This window comes from Rhincodon typus, chromosome 25 (genome assembly GCF_021869965.1).
Source record: "Rhincodon typus isolate 14 chromosome 25, sRhiTyp1.1, whole genome shotgun sequence".
Classification (NCBI taxonomy): Eukaryota; Metazoa; Chordata; class Chondrichthyes; order Orectolobiformes; family Rhincodontidae; genus Rhincodon; species Rhincodon typus.
Window position 1 is genome coordinate 28,725,888 of NC_063356.1, and position 23,994 is coordinate 28,749,881.

The 23,994-nt window shown below is 39.3% G+C and overlaps 1 protein-coding gene across 3 annotated transcripts in view; it reads right to left on the reverse strand.

Annotated features, from left to right (window-relative positions):
• itpr3 (inositol 1,4,5-trisphosphate receptor, type 3) overlaps positions 1 to 23,994 on the reverse strand; it is a 252,756-nt gene that overhangs the window by 124,093 nt on the left and 104,669 nt on the right. For 2 of the 3 annotated variants that reach the window (XM_048612293.1, XM_048612295.1), the window contains 8 exons: positions 17,866 to 17,910; positions 16,812 to 16,966; positions 12,274 to 12,373; positions 11,284 to 11,444; positions 6,649 to 6,790; positions 5,782 to 5,940; positions 3,402 to 3,574; positions 2,022 to 2,141 (listed from right to left, as the gene is read on the reverse strand). In XM_048612293.1, the coding sequence (XP_048468250.1) occupies positions 2,022 to 2,141; positions 3,402 to 3,574; positions 5,782 to 5,940; positions 6,649 to 6,790; positions 11,284 to 11,444; positions 12,274 to 12,373; positions 16,812 to 16,966; positions 17,866 to 17,910 (1,055 nt within the window). The remainder of the gene's footprint in view (positions 1 to 2,021; positions 2,142 to 3,401; positions 3,575 to 5,781; positions 5,941 to 6,648; positions 6,791 to 11,283; positions 11,445 to 12,273; positions 12,374 to 16,811; positions 16,967 to 17,865; positions 17,911 to 23,994) is intronic. The other variant, XM_048612294.1, reaches the window with a different exon arrangement.

Below are 23,994 nucleotides of genomic sequence, written 5' to 3' on the forward strand. Positions count from 1 at the left end.
GGAAAGGTTGAGCAATAATCCCCAATTACAAGCTTCTCACTGTTCACGAGCATGAATCTTCTCTCTGAGAAAGTACAGTTTGTCAGTTTTGATGTTAAGAAAGGCCTTGGTCAACATCTCACACAATTCTCCCGAATTTCTCAACATAGCTCACATCATTCAGAGCCTGGGATGATTCTACTCACTGACACCATCTTGAAATGCACCTTCCTCTGAAGGGGAGAGAGTGCTATCTGTTTCAACTGGCGAATTGGAGTCTTACGACATACTCAAAACTAACTCACCAATCTGGGAGACAACCAAGCAAAACAAGTACTTACATGATTCCTTGGAAATGTAACCAAAGTCAACCAGTAATGGTAAATTTAGAATTGCTTACATGGAGCTATGAGGAGATGGAATGCTTCTGTAGGTTCCATAATTATGTGTTCTACTGCAGCCTATGCTCCTGGATTGTGGGAGTAGGAAGAAAAATCATCTCAAGAACTGCACTAGCTGCAGTGGGACAAATGGGAATTCAACCAAGAGGGAACTGAACCATAAGGATGGAATGCCTTGCAAGAGAACAGTCAACTAAGCTGAAATCTGAAGAGAATTTGAAGTTGCTTCTTCCTCTCCCCACATCACAGACATTGGAATCTGACATGTAATCTCCTGGCAATATCCCATTTCTTTTTGAAAGTCGTTAGGTGCTTACAGTTACTTCATTGAAGAAAATACACAAGTGTAAATTATTGTGAAATGCATGGACACTACAGACAGCTAAACAGCTCAGCACAGAAAACATTGAGCTTTGACAATATTCCAAATTGCTGGGACGAAGATAAAAAGGTGTGAGGAACAAAAAGTGTGGAAATCCAGGATATTTATTTTTATCTTACTGCTGTAATGGGATATTCCCCAAGTGTATTAAGGGTTATGGAACAAAGGCATATAGCTGGAGTTAAAACCACAATCTTTCAAATGGTTCAACAGGTTCAAGAGGCTGGCCTCATGTTCCTAACAAATTTATTTTTCATTTATAGGATTTTGCTTGCCAGGTCTAAACAGAAGAATGATAATTTTGATGGATCTTCTTGTATTTGTATGCAAGAATGGAAGAGATTTGAAATTCCTAGAAAAGTGTTTTAACTGGCACTCTACCCATGTATAAACATTTAGGAATAAAATAAAAGCACAATCACAAACACCTCCAGACACTCCCAAACCAAATATGTCAGGTCAATAGCAGCACAGCACTTTTTCTACATCTTCTAAGAATATGTCTTAACAACAAAGAAGATGTACCTGCACATTTATCTGTTGCAATTTACTTTCACGTGTTACATTATCTGGAGAGGGGAGTATTCCCTAATGAGAGGTGTCAGAGCATTGCGGAACATAAAAGTGAACTTAATCTGCTTTGGATCCCAAAACCATGAAGAAATGTCATCATGGATCAAATGGCGCTAGATACATTCTAACACATTGCAGACCAGTTTGCTGCTTTATTTTAAAAAAAACAGAGAAACAAAAGGATTGAGGTATTCATAGTTAACGTTTTGGATCCAGTGACCCTTCCTCAGAACGTTCTGAGGAAGGGTCACCGGACGCAAAACGTTAACTCTGTTTTTTCCTTCACAGATGCTGCCAGACCAGCTGAGCTTTTCCAGCAACTTTGTTTTTGTTCCTGATTTACAGCATCCGCAGTTCTTTTGGTTTTTGAGGTATTCATAAACTGGCAACAACAGATCCACTATCGGTGAACATAATGAGATTTTCATCAGATGTACAAGCTCCAATCACTGGAGAGATATTGATTAATTGAAGTAATCAACAATACTCTGAAAACAGGATAATATTTCCATCGGTTGTCTTCTACAGAATTTTTTTTTGCTCTTTTCATTCAAGAATGTAAGCCTTATACACAAAGCTTTTTGTTTCATTCAGCTGTGAATCAGCTTTGTTCTTTGATAAAACAAAAAGAAAATGAGTATGGGACATCTCCGATAAAGCTGCTGAGAAAAGAAGCTGTAACTCACTCAGTTTTTATGAGGATATCTTCATTCTGGGGATCCAACACACATTTGCAAATAAGTTCCTGGGTTACTGGAATGGCAACGTGATTTGACACACAGAGATCTGATAAATAATCTAAAAACCTGTTAGAAAGCAGCAAGAATTAGTGACAGGTGTTTGACAAGAAAAATGCAGTTTATTTCATTGACCCTTTAACTCAACAGATCTTTGTACTTACAGATAATGTTATATGGAATGGTGCTAGCAGCCACAACACACATTCTATTTAAGAGATGCAGAGTACTGCCAGCAAGTAATGATTCTAAGGTCCCTACTGACACTGTGACCAATGAGCACTATGGTTAGTACTGGCTGCAGTAATTATGACAATCAACATGCAACACAAAGATGCATAATGTTTGCATTATGTTGGATGGGTTAATCCTACATTGCAATCTGTGTGCCCATTTTTGGAGGCTATCTATTTTAGCCATGATTTTGCCCAAACTATTTCACTATTCCTCCCATATCTATATCGCTTAGACCATCAACATGCAAGTTTCTGATTCACACTTATGTCTGACTGGTTCAAATCAGCTACAAATTTGAACTCTGCAACCATGAACTGTGAAGAATTGTAATAATTGGTTTAAGAATAATTGATTACATTTTTTTAAAAATCGTATCACTTCTGCTTTCTTTCAAAATTAATGGCAGCTAATCCAAGACATAATTCTGTGTTCCATTTACAAGACCACACAAGACCCAAGTGTATACGTCAAAACTCATTCAGCTGTTTAAATCTGCAGCTACTTGCTCTGGATATGCAAAGGTAACTTGCGTCATGATTTATCGGAGTAAATTTCCAAGTTACATCTGGGCCTAGAGCAGATGTTATGGATTGGCTGAAATTTGTAGATATCAATAAAAAGCAATGGAAATGAGGCTGTTTTTAGAATCAATTTGCTTGAGGGCTGCAATAGCTAGTGGGAGACAAAATAACCATTCTATGCGAATAACATTCTAAAAGAGACTGAATAAAGTGAATCACCATTTAATTTTACTTTGGTGGTTTTAGTTGAGGCCTGAACATTGTGCAAAGCTCACGAAAAACTCTCCAAGTTTCTTTGAACTGTGTCATGGGACCTTTAGTGTTCACCTGGATAAACAGACTGAGCTTATTTTAATCCAGCATTCAAAGGACTGCGCCTCTGACAAGACAGGACTGTATCCATAATCCACTGATGGCTTGATGAATCCCACTAGGAGAAACTGCTTCTGAGGATCTCACAGAATACTTGACTACACCAAACAGAATCCACCCAGTGGCTGTGTTGCACTTACACATGTGATTAATGTTCATTGAGCAGATATAACAATCCTAAAACTGTGGATCACCCTACCTGGGTTCTCGGCTCTTCCTCACTAATTTGACAAAGGTTTCAACTTCTGTTTTCGTAATGTGCTTTTCTAGCAGTTTCCTGTTATTGTGGAGTAGAGCTGTAATTGTGTCTTCAGCCAGAATGTCATAGCCAATCTGAGATTGCATCACTCCAAATTGCTTTGCAATGTGTTCCTAACAGAGTAACAAGAGGGAGATGTCAAACAAAAATGTGTTTAGTTTTATAGCACCATTTGTTCCAATCTAGGTTCCTCTCCTTCACAAAGTCTACATGGCAAGAGCCTACGAGTCACTGAAATAGTGTCCTTGAAACATGCAAGTTTTATTATGCTGCACAGTTCTGTACAAATGCAGGAACTTCCTTCCCCCTTCTATTAATCCAACAGTGTTCCAAAAGGAACAGGTACCTCACAAAATACTTTTTTCATGTGTTCCTTATTAGGCAGATTTCATCAATTGTTGCTTCAGATCCTTGTTATGCGTGATGTCAGCACCAAAACAAAACATGGAAGGTTAGTACGTCCGAGACAATGTCACAGGTTACACCAAAATGTCTTCCATGGAAAATCCATTTGTATCATCACTAGATAATTTAGCAGTATTTTGGTATACACTAATGGAATACACTGCCAACTATACAACAGCAGGAGCTGGCTCCAGGCAGGAAAAAAAATACAGTCCTCTTATAATTAATGACCAACAGGACTTGAAAGTAGCGGTACCTAAATTTTTCTCTATTCTTCACTATAAAGATTATAGGGATATCTCGCTGCTGACAGTGTTGGATTGCAATAATTCCATGTTAGAATTCCCAAAAGCACTGACAGAAGTAATTGATAATGTTCTCTTGAATGAATGAGAAAACTTGCAGTTCAATCATTGGAGGGAAATCTGTAATTTGTACACCCATAGCTTCTAGTAATACCAGCAACGAGTTCAGTGATCCTCAGATGTTACATCCTATGTGATTAGTCAAATGTTTTCATCTTCTAGCTCACAGCAGTGAAATCATACTCCCCTCATTTGTAAACGCTATGTTTTTAATTTTGTACATGAGTAGAATCAGCCCATGCAGCCCATTGAGTCCACACTGACCCTCAGAAGAACATCCCACCCAGTCCCATCCTCCGGTCATATCCCTGTAACCCTGCATTTCCCATGGCTAGTCCACCTAGCCTGCACATTCCTGGACACTATGGGCAATTTAGCATGGCCAATCCACCTAACCAGCACATCTTTGGACTATGGGAGGAAATCCACGCAGACACAGGGAGAATATGCAAACTTGACACAGACAGTCGCCCGAGGCTGCAATCAAACCCAAGACCCTGACATTCTGAGGCAGCAGCACTAACCACTGAGCCACCGTGCATATGGTACTGCTCAGACCAAACTGTCTGATCCTCCCTCACCCCCATCCCAGGCCCCAAGAAGACTTTCCACATCAAGCAGATGTTCACCTGCACATCTGCCAGTGTGGTATACTGCATCCGCTGTTCCCGTCGTGGCCTCCTCTACATCGGGGAAACCAAGCGGAGGCTCAGGGACCGCTTTGCAGAACACCTACGCTCGGTTCGCAATAAACAACTCCACCTCCCAGTCGCGAACCATTTCAACTCCCCCTCCCATTCCTCTGACCACATGTCCATCCTGGGCCTCCTGCAGTGCCACAACGATGCCACCCGAAGGTTGCAGGAATAGCAACTCATATTCCGCTTGGGAACCCTGCAGCCCAATGGTATCAATGTGGATTTCACAAGCTTCAAAATCTCCCCTACCGCATCCCAAAACCAGCCCAGCTCGTCCCTGCCTCCCTAACCCATTCTTCCTCCCACCTGTCCCCTCCTCCCACCTCATGCCGCAGCCCCATCCCCTACCTACTAACCTCATCCTGTCCCCTTGACCTGTCCGTCCTCCCTGGACTGACCTATCCCCTCCCTAACTCCCCACCTACACTCACCTTTACTGGCTCCATCCCCGCCTCTTCGACCTGTTTGTTTCCTCTCCACCTATCCTCTCCTCTATCCCTCTTCTATCCGCCTCCCACTCTCTCCCTATTTATTTCGGAACCCCCTTCCCCTCCCCCTTTTCTGATGAAGGGTCTAGGCCCGAAACGTCAGCCTCTCTGCTCCTATGATGCTGCTTGGCCTGCTGTGTTCATCCAGCCCTGCACCTTGTTGTCTCGGATTCTCCAGCATCTGCAGTTCCTACTATCTCTGATATTCTGCACTTAGCTTTTGCTTTGAATCTCAATACTGCTACTTGAAAAACCGTATTTTACAAATCTGCCTCATGAAGATTCATTAAAAAAGTGAATTTCAACTTGAGGTCATGTTTAAGAATTGGATTCAAGCCATTAAACACAAGACAGAGCCCCATACCTGGTTTTTCCTGTAATCATCCTGCGAATGTCGAAGTAATCTGTAACAGAGTCGGAACATGTACTGGTAAGGTGCATTCTTCTGATCAGCAAGCTCCTCCAACCTTAGCATAGGTCCTTCACCTTTATCCACAAAAGGAGCCTTCAAGATTCCAAATATCTGTGCACAGGAGGCAAAAGGTCAATGATTATGCCATGTTTCCTCCATAATAAACATAGCATCTACAGTAGAGTGTATTCTTCATTCTAATATTTTACTACAAGGGATTCTCAGTGGCAGAAGCAACATAAATGACTAACTGTATTGTGCCTAATGGCTGCACTACACAATTCTAATAGCAGTCACTGGATAACTATCAGTACACGAGTTTTGCCAGCTTACCATTGATGGAGAATAATTGAGTGTCCATGCTGATATCAGCAAATTGTGCACTAGTTGAAAATCAGGCTTTCCTTTGTGGGTCAGCATCTTACTGCACAAACTCATGTAATTTTATAATATTAGATCCAAAGACATGGAAGGAAGTGAAGGGGGAATTACTAAATCTGGAGATCTATATCCCTCAGGAAAGGAAAGGATTGTGGTTATGTGGCATGCGTCAGAAAGTGGGGTTAAAGGGTTACTTCAAAGTCTAACAAATACATAAATCATTTTTTTATTCCTACACTTATACTAAGGATAACATAAGGACATCATAATCATACAGGAACTCTAACATAGGCTAACAGTTATCAAAATTCCATTGTGTTGATTTTACTTGACATGCTTACATTAGGCGCTGCCACATTAATGTTTAGTAGTCCATACCAAAGTACTGTTGCATCTAAACAAATTGCAAACATGTTATTAATGATAATCACTAAGTACCTGCTTCAGGATGTTTTGCTCTCGCATCAGTTTTTGTCTTTCCCTGTTGGGTTTTGTCATGACGACGTCTAGAACATTTTGACCATTGTCAGCAACCTCGACAACAAAAAAAACAAGATCTTCCAACAATTTGATTGCAAACCTACAATGGACAGAAAAATAACTCAAAGTCTTTGTCATTGGTTTCAGTCAAAGAGCACAAAGATCAGGGGAACAACATTCACTGACAAGGGGAAATTTGCGGGGTCCAAACCTTTCCCAACCATTTCAGATGAGTGTTTTTGGGCTTACTGGCATTGCTCGCTAAACTTGGTGGATGATAAAAACAATGTAAACAGCCAACTGAGGCAGCGAGCAGTCTCCATTCTCTAACTGTGTTCACCTCCTTTAGCTGTTAATGATGTAAATAGCTGATGGAGACTTCTGGCTGTTTTAAGCAGCTGTTCACACTGTCAATTTGGAACATGAAATGTAGCATTTGAAGCTCAATATGAAATGAGAGATTTGGAAGATGTGATCGAAGTGTGCACCAATTGGACAGCAGAGTTTCTGGCACCAACCCTTGAGGTTTATTCATTCCAGTATGCTCAGTACGTGAAATCATGACAGCTATGAAAGCGAAGCGAGAAGCTGCAGATCAAGAAAGTTTGGAAAACCAGTTCCAACTCACTTGACAGTTTCCAGCCGCTGTTCACACCGTAACAGCAATGGGAGGGAGTTCAATCATGGAGATTTCTGGCAGTTTTGATCAGCTAATTAGTTAATGTGTAAATAGCTAACTGAAACTGATTAAAGGCCGGACTTTACCTGAAGTAAGGAGGTTTTTTTCAAAGGTTGGTAAGTTTTTAACTGCATAAAATACTGAGCATATGTAAGAAATTTAAAGCAGCTCTTTTATAATTGTCACCTATAGTAAAGGCAACAGTTCTGCATGATAAGGGTGAGTGATGGAAACAGTATTTAAAAATGCTGTTTATTAAATAAGACAATTTAAAATTTACAACCACTTACTCGTAATTTTCTTGGTAGGTGTTTAAATATTATAGTTCAGAAGCAAGCCCAGAAACTAACAATACACAGCAGTCCATACAAAAGAAGGTTAAGTGTATTCACCGGGTGCCAGGCCACATGTAGGTTCTGCAGCCTGGAGGAAACTGTGTTTCACATTTGTGTTGAATATTTTCAGTTGCAGTCCCTGTTTGGTTTCTTAAAAGAGCTGCTTTTAAATTTGTGGTTGCCCCATGATCCTAGTCTACGAGGGGGAAGGGTGGGAAAAATGGAAGGCCTCCTCATGTGCCTGCTCTGAGGCCTGGCCAAAGTGCCCTTCAACAGTTCTTGGCAATAGGCTGTGGACAGGGTTGTAGCACCCGACTGTCTGCCCCCTTCCAGGGTTATGTTCACACTCTGGTGTACGTGGAGAGAGAGCACGCAGAACCCACCAGCGTAGTGGAGGCTTCAGGACAGCAGTGGGCCCCACAGGGGCTAGGGAGCATCACCACCCCGGTAACAATATTTTGAATTAATGTTGATAAATTTCCGATAACATTTTATTACGGTGCCCTACCAGGGTCTGTCTACACCACTATTGTTCATTTAAAAGAGTAGAAACCAATACTAGTCTAGACAAGTCAAGAAGACACCTAATGCCCAGAAACATGTGATAACTACAGCAGTGAGGTGGAGAATGCTGTGTGTTTTAGCATTGTCAGGTACACATTAACTGATGTTTGACCAATCAGATAATTTGATCTGTTTTTACAACAGTTGGGGCAAGAGCGGATTACATTTGTTTAGAAGTGAATCAGCTTGACTTTCCATACCTGTTGTATCCCAGAATTCAGCTGATTCCTAAATGGATAGTAAAGCCTCCAGATTGCCTCAGACTGAGCAAAATGTAATTGAAAAAACTAAGAGAGAAGACTGAAGAGAGCATGGTAATAAAAAACAAATAAGGAAACAAAATAATCTTCAAAAGAATAAAGGAAAACATACAGTCTTTCAAGGAGATAATGATATTATTAATAAAAAGAATCCAAAGCATTTTCACAGGGAGAGTCCGTGATCCATACAGTAGTTCTGTTTGCATATATATCTTGCTTGCTTAATGTATTACAATAAGCAGAATCCTAAAAGAGGAATGACTATATTGTCCATATTTCATCCAAGCCTCCATTTTAATTGTAGATTTGAAGCTATTAATTATCAGGATGGTCTACAAACAGGATCTAAATCAAATTTACAGCTGTTCTCATATATCTTGTCTCCCAATATAAAAAGTACGCACATAAAATCACTTTCCTTTTGTAAGAGCATGGCATTTGAGGAATAGGAGTAGACCTTTCAGACTCTTGAGACTGCTCCAAACATTCACTGAGTTCATGACTAATATGTAATTTAAGTCCATATGCCTATCATATCCTTTAATACCTTGGGTTATCAGAAGCCAATTAACCTCAATTTAATATTAACACTCTCTAGCATCAAGTGCCACTTGTAGAAGTGTTCCAAACTTCTAGCACTTTTTGCGTGAATAAGTGGCTTCTATTTTCATCCTTGAAAGGTTTGATTCTATTTTCAGAATTTGTCTTGCCTACCAGCAGAGGTTGTTCTTCATCAGCAGACATAGCTCTTCCTCTTTCTACCCTATTTGTACCCATAATAATTTGAAAATTTGGATCAACCACTCCTTAATCTTCTAAATTCTAAGGAATACAAACATTGTTTAAGTAACTTCTCTGTGTAATTCAACCCATGGAATTCTGGTGTCATTCAGATACATCTATTCCACACTCCCTCCAATATACCCTTGCTAAGATCTGGTACCCAGAGCTGTTTGTGCTCCAGGCACAGCTTAACATATGCTCAGAAGTCATGCACAAGGAGAAATAGGGAAGCTGCAAAATAGTGAGAATAAATTTAAACCAGTCAAAGGAAAAATTAACCAGAAATATTTGAAGTCATTGACATAAAGAATTTCTTGTAAATTAATGTGGTTTCTTCAGCTTCAGTCTGCATTCCTTCCACAGTGACTGGAAATGTATAAGTTGCTATTGTAATGAATAACGTGTTAATTGTTAAACTTATCACTGACAGTAAGAATTACAATGTAGTAACTGCCTGGGTAACATCTTCCAGTTTTGTGCTTGAGATAGAAATGTGTTAGCTATGATCTCACCAGTCTGTAGAAGGTATGTTTAGGGTGATAACTTTTTGTATGTAGGTATGAGTCAGTTACTTTGAAAAAAAAACTTTTGTTGCTAACTTATGTGGGTTTTCCTGTGCCACATTAAATACTATGATATCTCATAAATTAATGTTTTCTTCGTATGTTATGGTTTTCAATTTAATGAAGTGTTGATCCAAAAATCCCATACGTTAACTCAAAAACACAATGTACTATTACTAAGTGACTACATTACCCAATAAAGGAGATAGTGAGAATGAAAAAGCCTCTGAAAACTGAAACGTAGCCCTTGAAAACCAAAAGTAATCCTTAAGAAAATCTGACAAGGAACTGTAGAAAATATATTTTGGCCACAGCATGGCAGTATTTAATTTCAATCAATTCATTGTAATTCAAAACAAGAATGAAATACAGATTTGCAGCACAGCAAGGAAAATATTTTATTAAATGCTCCAGGAAAACAAATACTTACCAATTGCCAAATATATGTTTTGCTTTAGAAACTCACCATGCAGAAACGATATACTAAAATAGTTTACTTTTACAAACTAAACAAAGAACAATCATCCTATCCCTTCTCCAGGGTAGATACACAGCTTTGGTTTTGCTAACATGAGCAAACTTAATTATTTTTGCTGTTGTTCAAAATTAAATCTGCCTTAAGCAAGATTGTGATTTTGCCTTACATCAATTTCACACTGACGAACTGTGCCACAATCATAGCTGTAGGATAAGAAAGCAAGGATTCACAAAAAAGCCATCAATCTAATCTCGCTTAGCTCACCCATTAGGACTTTTCTGGACAAGAGAATTAATCTATAATGCCTCACGATTTTATAACGGAGCCATTAATGGGACTTTCTCCAAATGGGTGAGACTTAACTGACCTGCAGGCAACCTAACTCTCTAACCAATGCATCAATCAATCTGGCTCTTAGGTGAAGGTGCGCAGACACAGCTATACTTCACTAGCCATTTCAATTTGAGCTTCTTACCTTCACTGAGCACTTCCTCCAGATAAGCCCAGCTAAAAATGAGAAACCACACACTGGGAAACATAGGACTGCACTTGTGAATGATAGCCTTGAAATATAGCACTTTTTAAAAATATTCTTTCACAGGATATAGGCATTGCTGGGAAGGCCAGCATTTGTTAGTCATCCTTAACTTCCCTTGAACTGAATGGCTTACAAGGCCATTTGGAACCAACCACATTTTGAGGTTCTGGAGTCACATATAGGTTGCAATGGATGGCAAGATTTCCTAAAGAACACAAGTGAATCAGATGCATTTCTATGAAAATTGATGATACCATTACGGAGACTGGTTTTCAAGTCCAGATTTGAATTCAAATTGCTCCAGCTGACAAGGTAAGTTTTAAATTCATGTCCCCATGATATTAGCCTGGGCCTCTAGATTACTCAAACGTTACCACTAAGTCACACTGTTACCTTCGATCATTATGATTTAAGATTCCTTGTTCCATCTTTTCAACAATTATCCCAAGGATTTTACTGGCATCATTTGCAAAATCCAAATCCCGAATCTCTGAAACTGGAACGGACACAATAGCAAAGGCTTCTTTGTCTTCCTTGCTTGGGCATGTTCCAAGCTAAAATAAACAAAGATAAATTTTAAAAAATTTTTTATGGTTACTTAAGATATGAACGATGGTTAAATCTAGAGGCATTTAATAAATTTCAATCTATCCTGCCCATTAATCAATTTAAAATTGTAGACCCCCAGTGAATTTTTATACTTGATCTAAGTAAACATTTTCATTTAGCACTGTGATTTACACAGCCATTATTAAAACAAAGTATACTGTACAAAAGAAAGTTTTCTTCATTAAAAAGATAAGCAATTTCAATGGTACCACTCCCTTTCATCATATTGTTCTTCAAAATACTAATTATCTGTTCATCCCCAGTATATTGAATCGCACTGGTTCACCAGCATTGAATACATTCCATTGAACCAGTTTAGTTCCTCATAACATCACGCCATACCCTGGAATCCCTGCTAAATTCAAAGGTTTGCATAACCCAAGTTAAAATGCCCCTTCATTATTTAAGTATCATGCAAGTTTTAATTACTTCCAACACACAAACTAAGGTAATTTTGTTTTTCCATTCTGCCTCAATAGAAATTGCAGTGTAAACATCCAAAATACAACAGTAATATGTAGACTTTCAGCATTCCATTCCTCTTATGATATAGTTTACATTCAGTGAAACTAATCTTGTTTTGTCTTCTGAAATCCGGTCAGAATTCAATGATTCAGCAAAGGTAGTAATCAGATAGCGACTGCATTCATAAAGATTGGCATCAATGAGTTGACCACTACTTGTGCATTTATGATTGCAGAATACATATATTCTCATTCTAAACTTAATTATGAAACTTAAAATTAGGCGGAGGAACCTGAGTTCCATAACTACCATGAGTCTTATTGGCCTCTCTTCATCGGTATCAATGGGAATGTTTGTGCTCTGAATCCAGGTATTGGTACAGAGGTGTCGCAACCTCACAAATGAATTTCTGAAACATCAAAGGGAATACTTGTAAGAAGTGACTGGCATGAATACATACAAATAGGGCTGTAACATTTAAAATAACAAATTCACACTTATTAAGGCTGGCTTTCTCTGTCTAACCAGTGAGAATTCTGTCCCATTTGCTGTAGATTTCATGATATTACAAATAATCACTGTCATTTTCTGCCAAAATAAAGAGAAATGTTGTGAGCAGTGCCTCCACAATTTCCTGATATTCAGCTTCAGTTCTGAGTTGGCAATTCAGCACTCTGGTGTCTTGTAATACAGAGATGATGAGTTTGTCCATGAATGAATCGAGGAGCTGTAGACATCCGCCATGATTTTCAGCCTGTTTGCATGGAACATGTGGGCAATAGTTGCAAGATTCCTCAATATATGCAGCAATATCTTGACTCTATGATCCCCAAAGAATTTCTGTTTAAATCTGGTCTCCTCTTGACACTTATTGAGAGGGTAAAATCGGTCGTATGGGAATAGGAATATGCAGAAAGGGAAGACGACGAAGTGGGCTGGAATTTTGTGAGGCCAAATGGTCTCCATCTACGCAGTACAATCCTATAATTTTACTGAGAATGCCCTAGCAGTGACTTTTTTTCTTTCTTTGAGTTCAAAGATAATGGCTTTGAACAAATGCTGAGTAAAACCTGGAAACAGTTGGTGTCAGGCTTCTCTGAATCTTCAGATTTCTATCTCAACCTTATGTAAGTTCCTTTACACATTTTTTCAGTGTTTATCACATATCTATCCAAATGCCATTTTACAGTCTGATTTCTAAGTGTGATTTTTCCCACCTGAATTCTACAGCTGAATATGATACTGAAAAAATTCAACAAATTCCTGAAACTGACAAGGGATAGGATTTAGCCTGAACATGGGAGGGATTAGAGGAGCAAAACCCATGGCATGTCTGGATATAAAAGCCCACCAGATCTTCTAGCAATCAGGTTCCTGGTAGGAATGCTGTTGGGATTAGGACCCTGATCAAAGAAGATCCGACTGCCAAGAGCTTCTGACCAATCAGAGGCTGCTGGCTCCAGCAGTCAACAGTGCCACAGAACAGATGATGGCTGTTGCCAATACAACACCTTGGATGGAGAAGTGACCAAAGAAAAGGCTAGTGTTGTTTGAGGGTGTCTCTCAGAATGAAGCTCATGGGAGAGGGCAGCTATTGGGATTATGTAAAAAAGGGTGATGCGTTTCTGTATCCACCACTACCTCACTATGCAGCCCTTTCTGCCCACCCAATGCCAGCCCCTCACTTGTGCACAATTAATGCAGATCAAAGAAAATCCCACCCGACTGACAGCCTGCCCACAGTGGTTAACGGATTGGGAAGACAGACATGTCACTTTCTTCCTGGCGCTAGATTAATTGCAGCCCAAGCAGGAATGGATGCTTAATTGATCATTGTATGACTCCAGTTAAGGGTCTCAACTGGAGGCAGGGCAGAAAAGTGGAGCTTGGGCCTTCCTGCCTCGGACTTAATTTCAATCGAGCTGGGAAGTGGTGGGGTCCGGGACATGACCATCCCACCAACTTAATTACTTTCCCATATTTGAGTCAGCAGCCTCCAGGACTGGGAAATTCCACTTGAGGAATTTACGACATCTTTGGGTTTGAGAGGCAGACATATTGGACTAGATTCTCACCTCAAGGCAGACAGTAGGAGTCAAGAACTCTCCTGGCTCACTGTGCCTGTCTTGGGTTTACAGTGCCTGCAAAGAGGTAAACTTTAATTGGGAGGTAAGGACATGTAACTATTTACTGCAAGCTGGCCACTGACTTGGGAAAGAGTTTCAAAGGCAGCTACAGAGGCATCTTGTACCAAAGAAGGCCATTTAAAAGGCCCATCTTGGTACTTTGGAACTTCATTATATTTATAATGAAAACAATAACCCCTCTAGCCCTTACCTTCCCCCAGACCCATCCACACCACCTCATACTTTTCACCTCCCCATTCACCCCAAGGCACCTCATGCATCCCATGCCAAGCTATGTCTCACCATGCAGACCCGCATGGCCTCCCATGTCTTCCATGCCAAGCTAAACTCATCCCACGCCAATTTACCTACAATAATGTCAGTGTATGAACCCTACCATGACAACAGGGTGTGCTACAGAACTCCAAAAAAAGTTCAGAAAACTCTACTTTATTACAGCCTAATATGTGCCAGTCATCCAGACCCATTAAAATACCAACAGCAGAAACTGCAAACAACTGAGAACCTTTCTTTTTCTGTAAACAGACATTGTAAAATTGACACAATGGATTACAGTGGTAGCTCTGTCCCTGGGACTTAGCTGGGTCTTACTTGTTTCAACACTTTAAGGTTGTCTGAGCTCTTAATCAAACCTCATGAAGCATTCTGGATACATAATTCAAAGGAGTCATGGGGCAGGAGATCTGGATGGAGGGGTAGAGCATGAAATGAAGGGAATGAAGGCCAATGGGAGGTGGATGGGTAGCATAATTTGGCATGGAGAATATGAGGGGTCATGGGGTTGAGTGTGGGGCATACTGTGGGTTTGGGAGCTTGGATACCACCATTTCCATTTCCCTTTAAAGAATCTCAAACTCTGACGAGGGTTCTTGGGTCTGTCAAAATCTGGCCTGGTTCCATGAAAATAGTGGATGGTTCCAATGTGCCTATCTGATTTGTAGAGCCAGCCAGATCAGGAGTGCAGAGTGCAGACTTGTGACCTGAGCCAGTCCATATTCTTAAATTACAATGGAAAAACTTGGAAATCCTAGAAATGGAGTTGGGAACTGCAGAATCAGCTACCAGTGCTTTCTTTCCATCTGCATCCACCTGACATTATGAAAGTCTAGCCCATTATTGTAAATGGTAGTGAAATATTAGAGTCCCTGTTCCAAACACCAGCACTGAAACCCATACGCTACTGAAACTATTACATCAATATTATGGAAACATATACTTATTTGGGAAAATGTTCTAATTTAAGTGAAAAGGGAAATAACAATAACTAAACTCATATTATAACCAAAAACGTAATAATTTACAGTTGCTCTTTTGCATGGACATATTTGCATTAAATTACCAGTTGAACTTTATTTCATCAAAGTCAGTAAGTACAACATGGAGATGCAAATTGAGCAAAATGCGGTCTGCACATGCACCAAATGTGACTATACATGTTCTGAAATACAATGACGTATAGGTCCCCGGTCATCAGTCATGAAGTTTACTTTACTTTGTTCTATTCACAATTCCAACTTCAATAATGTGAAAGTCTAGCTCCAAAATAGCTTTGCAGTGGGAGTGTAGGCATTTTGTAACTTTAGTGCGGGTACAGGTATAGCATATTTTACTTTCACTTGCATCATTGCAACAATTGGCACAAGGATATTTTTCAAACCCTGGCATCCTGTTTTGATGAGGCTACTACAGAAGCAATCATATTTTAAAGTTTAACGTGTCTTTATGGCAAGTCAATCACAGAATTATTTCTTGCAGAATGTACCCTTTTCTTTAGCAGGTGTAGGATTTCTTTAGGTCAGCACCTTGTGCCAAGTTTAGCTTTGGGTTTGTCAGTGCAGGTACCCAATTAATTTGGTGCAATGGCCACCCGCTAGATCCATGCAAATGCTCAAAACCAGAAATAGGATGAGCTCATGAATATATGTAGACTTTCCAACTCATCCTTTACATGCCCACAAAACAATCACACTCAGAATTTCAAAATAATTTAACACTTTGCTGGAGCAAGAAATGCCCACCAAGACATGCAGAATTCTGAAACAGCATTAAATAAAATGTAATTTGTTACACAAAATTGAATTTGTAAAACTTTTAAGTTCCTATTTGTTGCTGCACATGGAATTTTGACAGCATTAGCAAGTATTGACGCAATAAACCAAAAAGAGAACATGGGGCTTTTCTTTAATTCACTCATGGGACTGTGGGTGTTGCTGGCTGAGCCAGCTTTACTGCCCATCCCCATGCCCTTGAGAAGGTGGTGGTGAGCTGTCTCCTTGAACTGCTGCAGTCCACGTGCTTTGGCATTTGTCAAAAAAGGATTCAACTCCCTAAATTCAAGAGGTTCCCTGTGGGTATAACACTGTTCTCCTTAACTTCATGACCAATCTAAACTGATACTTAACTTTATGGAGCTACTGAGATGTTCAATAAACTTAGTTGAAGCATTTCTCCATTTGTTAAAAGGACATACATCAGGCAAACCTGTAACATTTACTGTAGAGAAACCAGATGTAGGCTCATTTAGATGTTAGAATTGCATGGATTAGAAATTTAGGAATCCGTCATTTTGAAACTTCCAGATCTTTTGTAAGACATGCCAGCCAGTTTATGAAAGTGAATCAAATGACTGTGCATCATGTCATGCTTACATCCTGAATAAGGTTTTGCACAGCGTAAATGTTTTATTTTGAGCTTCAGTACCTGGGAACAAATGAATCAGTTTTTTGCAGAGTAGTTGGATCCTGTTCAAACAGAGATGCAATGTCATTACCATGGGGTACAGCCACTAGTTTGTATCTGACATTATCCCCTCCTTTTCTCTTGCTGCTCCGATTTAAGGTTCTGGATTCTCCCTGCTGAGATAATGTAAAATTCATTTTAAAGCACTGCTATTGTTCATTCTAAACACCAAGTACAGTGTAGTCACAGAATACTTTCAACCTAATGAATGTCCAGTCAATACTAAGGACAGCTGTACATAACTGTTCTGAAAAGATTTATTTGCATATAATGGTAAATTATAAAAGGCAAATTGCTCTTTAAACAAAATCTAATATACCCCATAAAATTCACTCTGCCCAAACTTTCTGCATTTTGTGCCTTTCCATGTAATTCACGCAGTTAACTGTCAGCTACCAACATTTGCCAACATTCCTGTGCGACACAGTATTGAGAGTTGTCTACAAGCTCAATGTCCATGAAAGCTACAACTGAAGCAGTTCCTGGATCTGAACTGGCTAAGATTCAAAATTTTTCATGTTATGTTTGGAATCATGGAATTTAGACTACTTTCCATCTTGCCACGACAGCACATGAGGTTACAAACACACTCTGCACCGCAGGAAAATAAGCAACTTCACAAATTAAATGCTTGAATGACACCTGAGAAGCCAGCGCTCTCAGAATTGTAAGATTTTTCCTTCCTTCCTAAAGGGACAGGCCTTTGCTGGGCACAGTTCCATAGTTGTTACCAACCCATTAGCATTTAGCCCAAGGATTCCTCACACATGAGCCTACAGATAGACACAAAGCTATCCAATCTTGAAAAGCAACACGACTGTGTCCAGGTCCTGTCCTCATGTGTCAACAGGAATCAATGGGATAGTTATGCCAGGAGGGAGTTCTGGTTATTTCCCTACCTTTTCCCAGGAACAATAAAGTCGATTGTACAAATAAGCTTTTATCTCAACCTAGATAGCCATAGACATGGGATGCATGTCAGTTCAGTGCTTCTATCATTAAAAGTAAAACTTACCACAGATTTTGAATCAGAGGCATCTCCCTTGTAAGTTGAGTTTTCCTAAAAGAAAAATGGTAATTAATATTAACTACTCATAAAAATATTGCACAGTGTTACTGTGATTTATTTTGTAATGAATCTGCCTCAGTGGAAGAACAATGCTATTTCTGATGAAAGAGCCAGTCATGTCTTTGTTTGTGATTACCTAGTGGCGGCACAGTAGCCAAAGACAGAGCGCTTCCTTCTCTGAATGCTGCATTGGGACCATCAGGTACTTAAAAGGGAAGTTACTTAGATCATTTTTATCACAATAATACCACAAACAGCAAAGAAAAAATGATTGTTAATGTCAACTGAATCATTATATCAAGCACACCATTGTACAAATGAATACACATTTCATAAATGTACTACCTGTTACATTTTGAGTGCAAGGACTGATTTACAATGTGAATCATAATACAAACTTAAATGTAAAATATTACTTCATTATATTGTATAGATCAGAACATATGACTGATGAAATGTTGTTCGACTTACTAGCTTCCACTCAATTTGCATTGACAATTGGTACCAAACAATTTGTTCCAAGAATGTCTTCTGACTGTCACACCCCAAGCAAATATGCAGATTATCGAACAATGCAACAAACCTTTGTTGTTTTACCACTAACATTTCTAACTGGAAAATATTAATCATCTACATGGTAATTAGCCACTTAGTTCATTTCAAATTGCATTCCTTTCTGTAGAAAGCACCTACCTTTTCCCACAACTAAATGTAATCAGCAATTAAATAAATGCAAGGTGTGCATTTTGGTGGGTTAAACCAGGACAGGACTTACACAGTCATAGGTAGGGCCCTAGGGAGTGTTATAGTACAAAGAGATCTAGGGGTACAGGTTCATAGCTCCTCGAAAGTGGAGTCACAGGTATACAAGGTGGTGAAGAAGACTTTTGGCATGCTTGCTTTCACAGGCCAGAGCACTGAGTATAGGAGATGGGGCATCTTGGTGCAGCTGTACAAGACATCAGTTAGACCACATTTGGAATACTGCATGCAGTTCTGGTCGCCCTGCTATAGAAAGAAAGCAGCAAAGATTTACTGGGATGCTACCTGGATTGGAAGGTTTGAGATATAAGGAGAGGTTGGAAAGGCTGGGACTTTTTTGCCCTGGAGCGTAAAAGACCGAGGGGTAACCTTACAGAGGTCTATAAAATCATGAGATGCATACATAAAGTAGATAGCCAAGGTGTTTTCCCCATGTTAGGGTAGTCTAAAACTAGAGAACATAGGTTTAAGGTGAGAGGGGAGGATACAAAAGGTTCCAGAGGGATTTTTTTTTCACACAGAGGGTGGTGAGTATCTAGAGTATCTAGAACGGGCTTTAGAGGCAGTGGCGGAAGCAAGTACAATTTCGTCATTTAAGAAACATTTACACAGGTACATGGATGGGATAGGCATGGAGGGATAGGGACCAAATGGGACTAGTTTAATTGTGAAAACTGGGCCGCATGGGCAAGTTGGGCTGAAGAGCCTGTTTATAAGCTGTAGACCTCTATGCCTCTATTATGTGGCTTATTTGCAATACTGTCAAAAAGGCAATAAATTAATATTTAAGCAGTGCCTTCTATGGAGAGATGGTGACATAATGACATTACTGGATGAGTAATCCCATCGACCAAGCTAATACTCTGAGGACACAGGCTCATGTGAACATATAATTTAGTAGTGGGAATAGGTGGTTTTTCAAATCATGTCTGCCTCACTAGTTAATAAGATCAGCTATGATCTACCCTGGCCTCAATTCTACATTCTTGTCTATCCCCAATAATCTTTGGCTCCCTTATTTGTCAAGAATCTGTTGACCAGTCAAGAATTTATCTGGCAAAAATCCCACAATAGCATATTAATTAATTATAAATTTAATGTGTTAAAATACCTTCATTTGATATCTAGTCTCAATAATTTGATTTGATTTATTTATTGTCAACAGTATTTATTACAAATACAATGAAAAGTGTTGTTCAGTGTTGCTACTCTCTGATGCCATCTTAGAACACAGAAAATAAATCAAAACACAGATTATAGAGCCAGAAAAATAAAACAATAAAGTTCATCTTATAGTCTTATCTCAATAAAGTTAGGTGGTCTTTGGAACAGCTCCCACTTCTAGCTCAGCCATGAAGAACGGAACATGTAAAACTGAATCGGGCTTGTAATTGAGAACTTGTTACTTTGGGAACAGTAAGCGTGACTCCATTTTCTATAATTCCATAAGAACAGCTGAAAGGCATTCATTTTCCTCTGCTACATGCTTTTCAAATCCTTTAATTGGTATGGTTATTCAAAAGTGTTTTACTCCACGTCCCAAATATCACCTTTGCTCATATTACTTTAATTACACTGTCTTAATTACCCAGGAAACAGAATTATACCAAATACAATATTACACATAATAAAGGAATTCAGGTTAAGTCAGTTGTGTTCCTGACAACAGTGAGAAAGGTGGATTAATGGGATTGAGATCAATGACATGAGAAAAAAGAATGCTTTGAACACTATGGAAAGACTTTTAAAAAAATGCACCAAGTAACTTAATAAAATTACATAATTTGCTGATTATGACACAGAGAAATAATGTTCAAGGTGCAGTTAAATACTTATACATGTAAGAAGTTGAAATAGCCTCAGGTTCTGGTTTCCAGTAGATACATAGACCACAACTTAATGGTTAAAACTAGTCAGGTTTGTTCAGCCACAGCAAGTGTGAATTTATGTGCAGCAATGAACAAAAACATTCCAGTAAAGACGTACTCACTACTTCCTTTCCAAGGTACTCACTTCAATTGAACTACTTCCCTAACTGTTGTCCTTGCAGGCTAGGAGTCATCATTGATCAAAGGCAATTAAGGTCACTGATTTCTTAAATCTATGCTAACTTGCCTTCATCATAGTGATATTTGTATAACTTCTTAAAGTTTATACTCCTATCACAAAGTTCTCAAAAGGTTATGTTTCATTTATAGCATTAGCTCTCTTTCTCACACTCTGTTAGAGATGCTATGGGCAGTTCAGCACATCTACAGCAGTATTCAAGAAAATTATCCTATGCCTGCAATAGGTTTTCAGGAAATAAGAACCAGATCTGAAAGTTTGGAGAAACAATTAGTACTTAGTGTACTAGCTGTCTTGGTGTGGACAACTGACCTCTGCCTCTGCTGTAAGTGCTTTTGTGTGCAATCTGTGGCAGCCATTAAACACACATTGCTTGTCATATGGTGTAAGTTGAAAGCTGTAAGAGACTCAGTTACTGAAGCAAAAATAAATCAAGAAGCAAGTAATAAAGAAACTTTGAATTACAGGGTGAGTCAAAATGACAGTGCATTTTTAATTCCATGCTACTGTGGAAATGAAGCAAGATATGAGACAGAATTGCAATAATTTCCATTCTCAGTGAAAAAACAAAGAATAACAGAACTATTTGCATTTTTTCCCCTCAGCAAAGAAAGGCAACTCTGCTATCGATGCTGGGAAAAGAGTGATAAAAGCTATTTTGTTGCAGATCTCATTGTGCAGTAGAAGAGCCAGATTGAAGAGATTTTGTAGGCTTTGAGAAGACACTTTGAATCCCATATTTATGTTATTCATGAACTGTACTTGCTCACCATATGAGCTCAACTGGAAAGGTGACTATTGATCAATAAGTTACTACATTGTAAAAAAAAGCTGAACCTTGAGAGTATGTGGAACTAAAAGATGATCTCATCAGAGAGAGGATTATAATATGTATGAGAGATCCCGTTGTGCGAGCATATCTGTTGAAAGAGGAGAAATGTACTCTCAAGAAAGCTATCAGCTTGTGCAGAGGTTCTGTGAATGTCGAACATCAGCTATTATGGAAGAACAAGACTTTGCATTATTCTGAATGATATTCCAGGCTGGATGTGAATGACATATTGGACAAAAGGAAACAATCTTGCAAAAAAAACCAGCAGAAAGACGAAGATCAGAAGGAAGTACATAATTATTGTAGAGGACATCATGCAAAAGAAAGGAATGCAGGTTTGGGGAAAGAATGATTCAACTGCTGAAGATGCTAATTTCCTTTGCATATAAATGCTTAGCTAGAAAGCAGAAATGCAAGCCTACAAAAATGGTTGCCAGATGGATGTTAGTGACCAATTCTGACAAATCACTATACACCATTAAACAGGTTGGCGGTATCAGGTTTAAAGGTGATAAATGATTTGTGATGATTAGAATGCTGATTCCAGAAGGGCAGCATCAAGTAAATGTGAAACACCAGCCAATAGTGCTTTGTGGACCATCAATAGATCATGCAAGAAGGTGACCCACAAAAAAGGCCTACAAAGGTAATTTTGAGACTATACAATAAAAAAAAATATCCCAATACTTTTCCTGGTGAATATTATCTTGAAGTAGATGAAACCATGAGACCATGCAGCATCTGCTGAGGAGAGTTCTAACTACCCCAAGTCTAGCCAGAAAGGCAAGTGAGAAAAGCTGGAAAGGTGACAATTGCCCTCAAATTCCAGCACTTTGTAAAAGATCACAAAATTCATCACCATACCTTCTCTTTACATTATTTACAGTCAAATGTAAAGATTGAGGATGCAATGAAAATTGCAAAAGGGATCACATGGAAATTGAACAAATCCAGCACAGACATGTACAAGGTATTAAGGACCAGACCAAAACACCTCAAAATATATTAGGGGCGGCACGGTGGCATCACGGTTAGCAGTGCTGCCTCACAGCACCAGGGACCCGGGTTCGATTCCAGCCTTGCGTGACTCTGTGTGGAGTTTGCACTTTCTCCCTGTTTCTGCGTGGGTTTGCTCCAGTTTCCTCCCACAGTCCAAAGATGTGCAAGTTGAGTGGATTGGCAATGCTAAATTGCCCATAGTGTCTAGGGTGGGAAATGCAGAGATAGGGTAGTGGGTGGGTCTGGGTGGGATGCTCTTCGGAGGGTCAGTGTAGTCTTGATGGGCTGAATGGCCTGATCCCACACTGTAGGGATTCTACAATGATGAAAATTAAGAAGATGGCCCAGGTCCCAGCTTTTGGTATTTTTAAGGCGTTGTGTTCTGGATCCAATGTGATTGGTCAAACTACCAGGGTTGAAGTAAAACATACTTTATTCGTACACTATAGCTAAATACAAAAAAAAAATTGGAATAACTTAACTCTATTGGAAAACTTAACAGAATAATGGATTATTTAACTACTGAACAGCAACAGTTCCAATATAGTAACATCCTGTAAACATATCCCTGGCAAAGCCAAATTCAGTAAAACAGATTGTCTCACATGCAATTCTAACAGTAGGAAGAAAACCTAATCTTTTAGCTGTAACAGAGAGGAATTACAGCTTCCACATCCAGCTTCAAAATGCAGCAACGACTGAAAGTTAAAGTTAAATCTGGTTCTGTGCAAGCTTGACCCCACCTCTTCATGCTGCTACTATTGTACCAACTTTAAAAAACCCTAAGGTCTCACAAGCAAACTTACTTTATTGGCTTGGAACAGACTGCTCGTGACCTCTGTCTCAACCTCTCTCCATAAATAAAAAGAGGGCAAAATACACCTCTTAAAGCCATAGCATTGTCAAAAAGGCAATGCCCGAGAGAAGAAATATACCTAATGAAGGCATGAAAAGTAGACCAGTCCAAAGATTAATATAATGCGGCACCCAAACAAAACTTAGTAATGCAAAACCTACTGATGTCAGAAGTAGCAATTAAATGAACGACAACATCAATGGGAAATGACAGCCAGATTTCTCTTTGATTAAACTGCCAAGTTATTGCCAGAGCTGAGTATTAGACAGCTATCTGAGTTCAAAAGTTCAATGCTCTCAACAGAAGTCAGTGCATGTGCCAACTCCGAATCTATATTGAACAGTTGGCACCTTAAACACATATAGTGAACTTAAACTACCAGATATATCATTGCAATAGCAAACAATGTACAACAAGAGAAACTGTTCCTCAATGCAGGCAGCCGATCAGGTGATAGTAGGAACTGCAGATACTGGAGAATCTGAGATAACAAGGTGTAGAGCTGGATGAACACAGCAGGCCAAGCAGCATCAGGGGAGCAGGAAGGCTGATGTTTCGG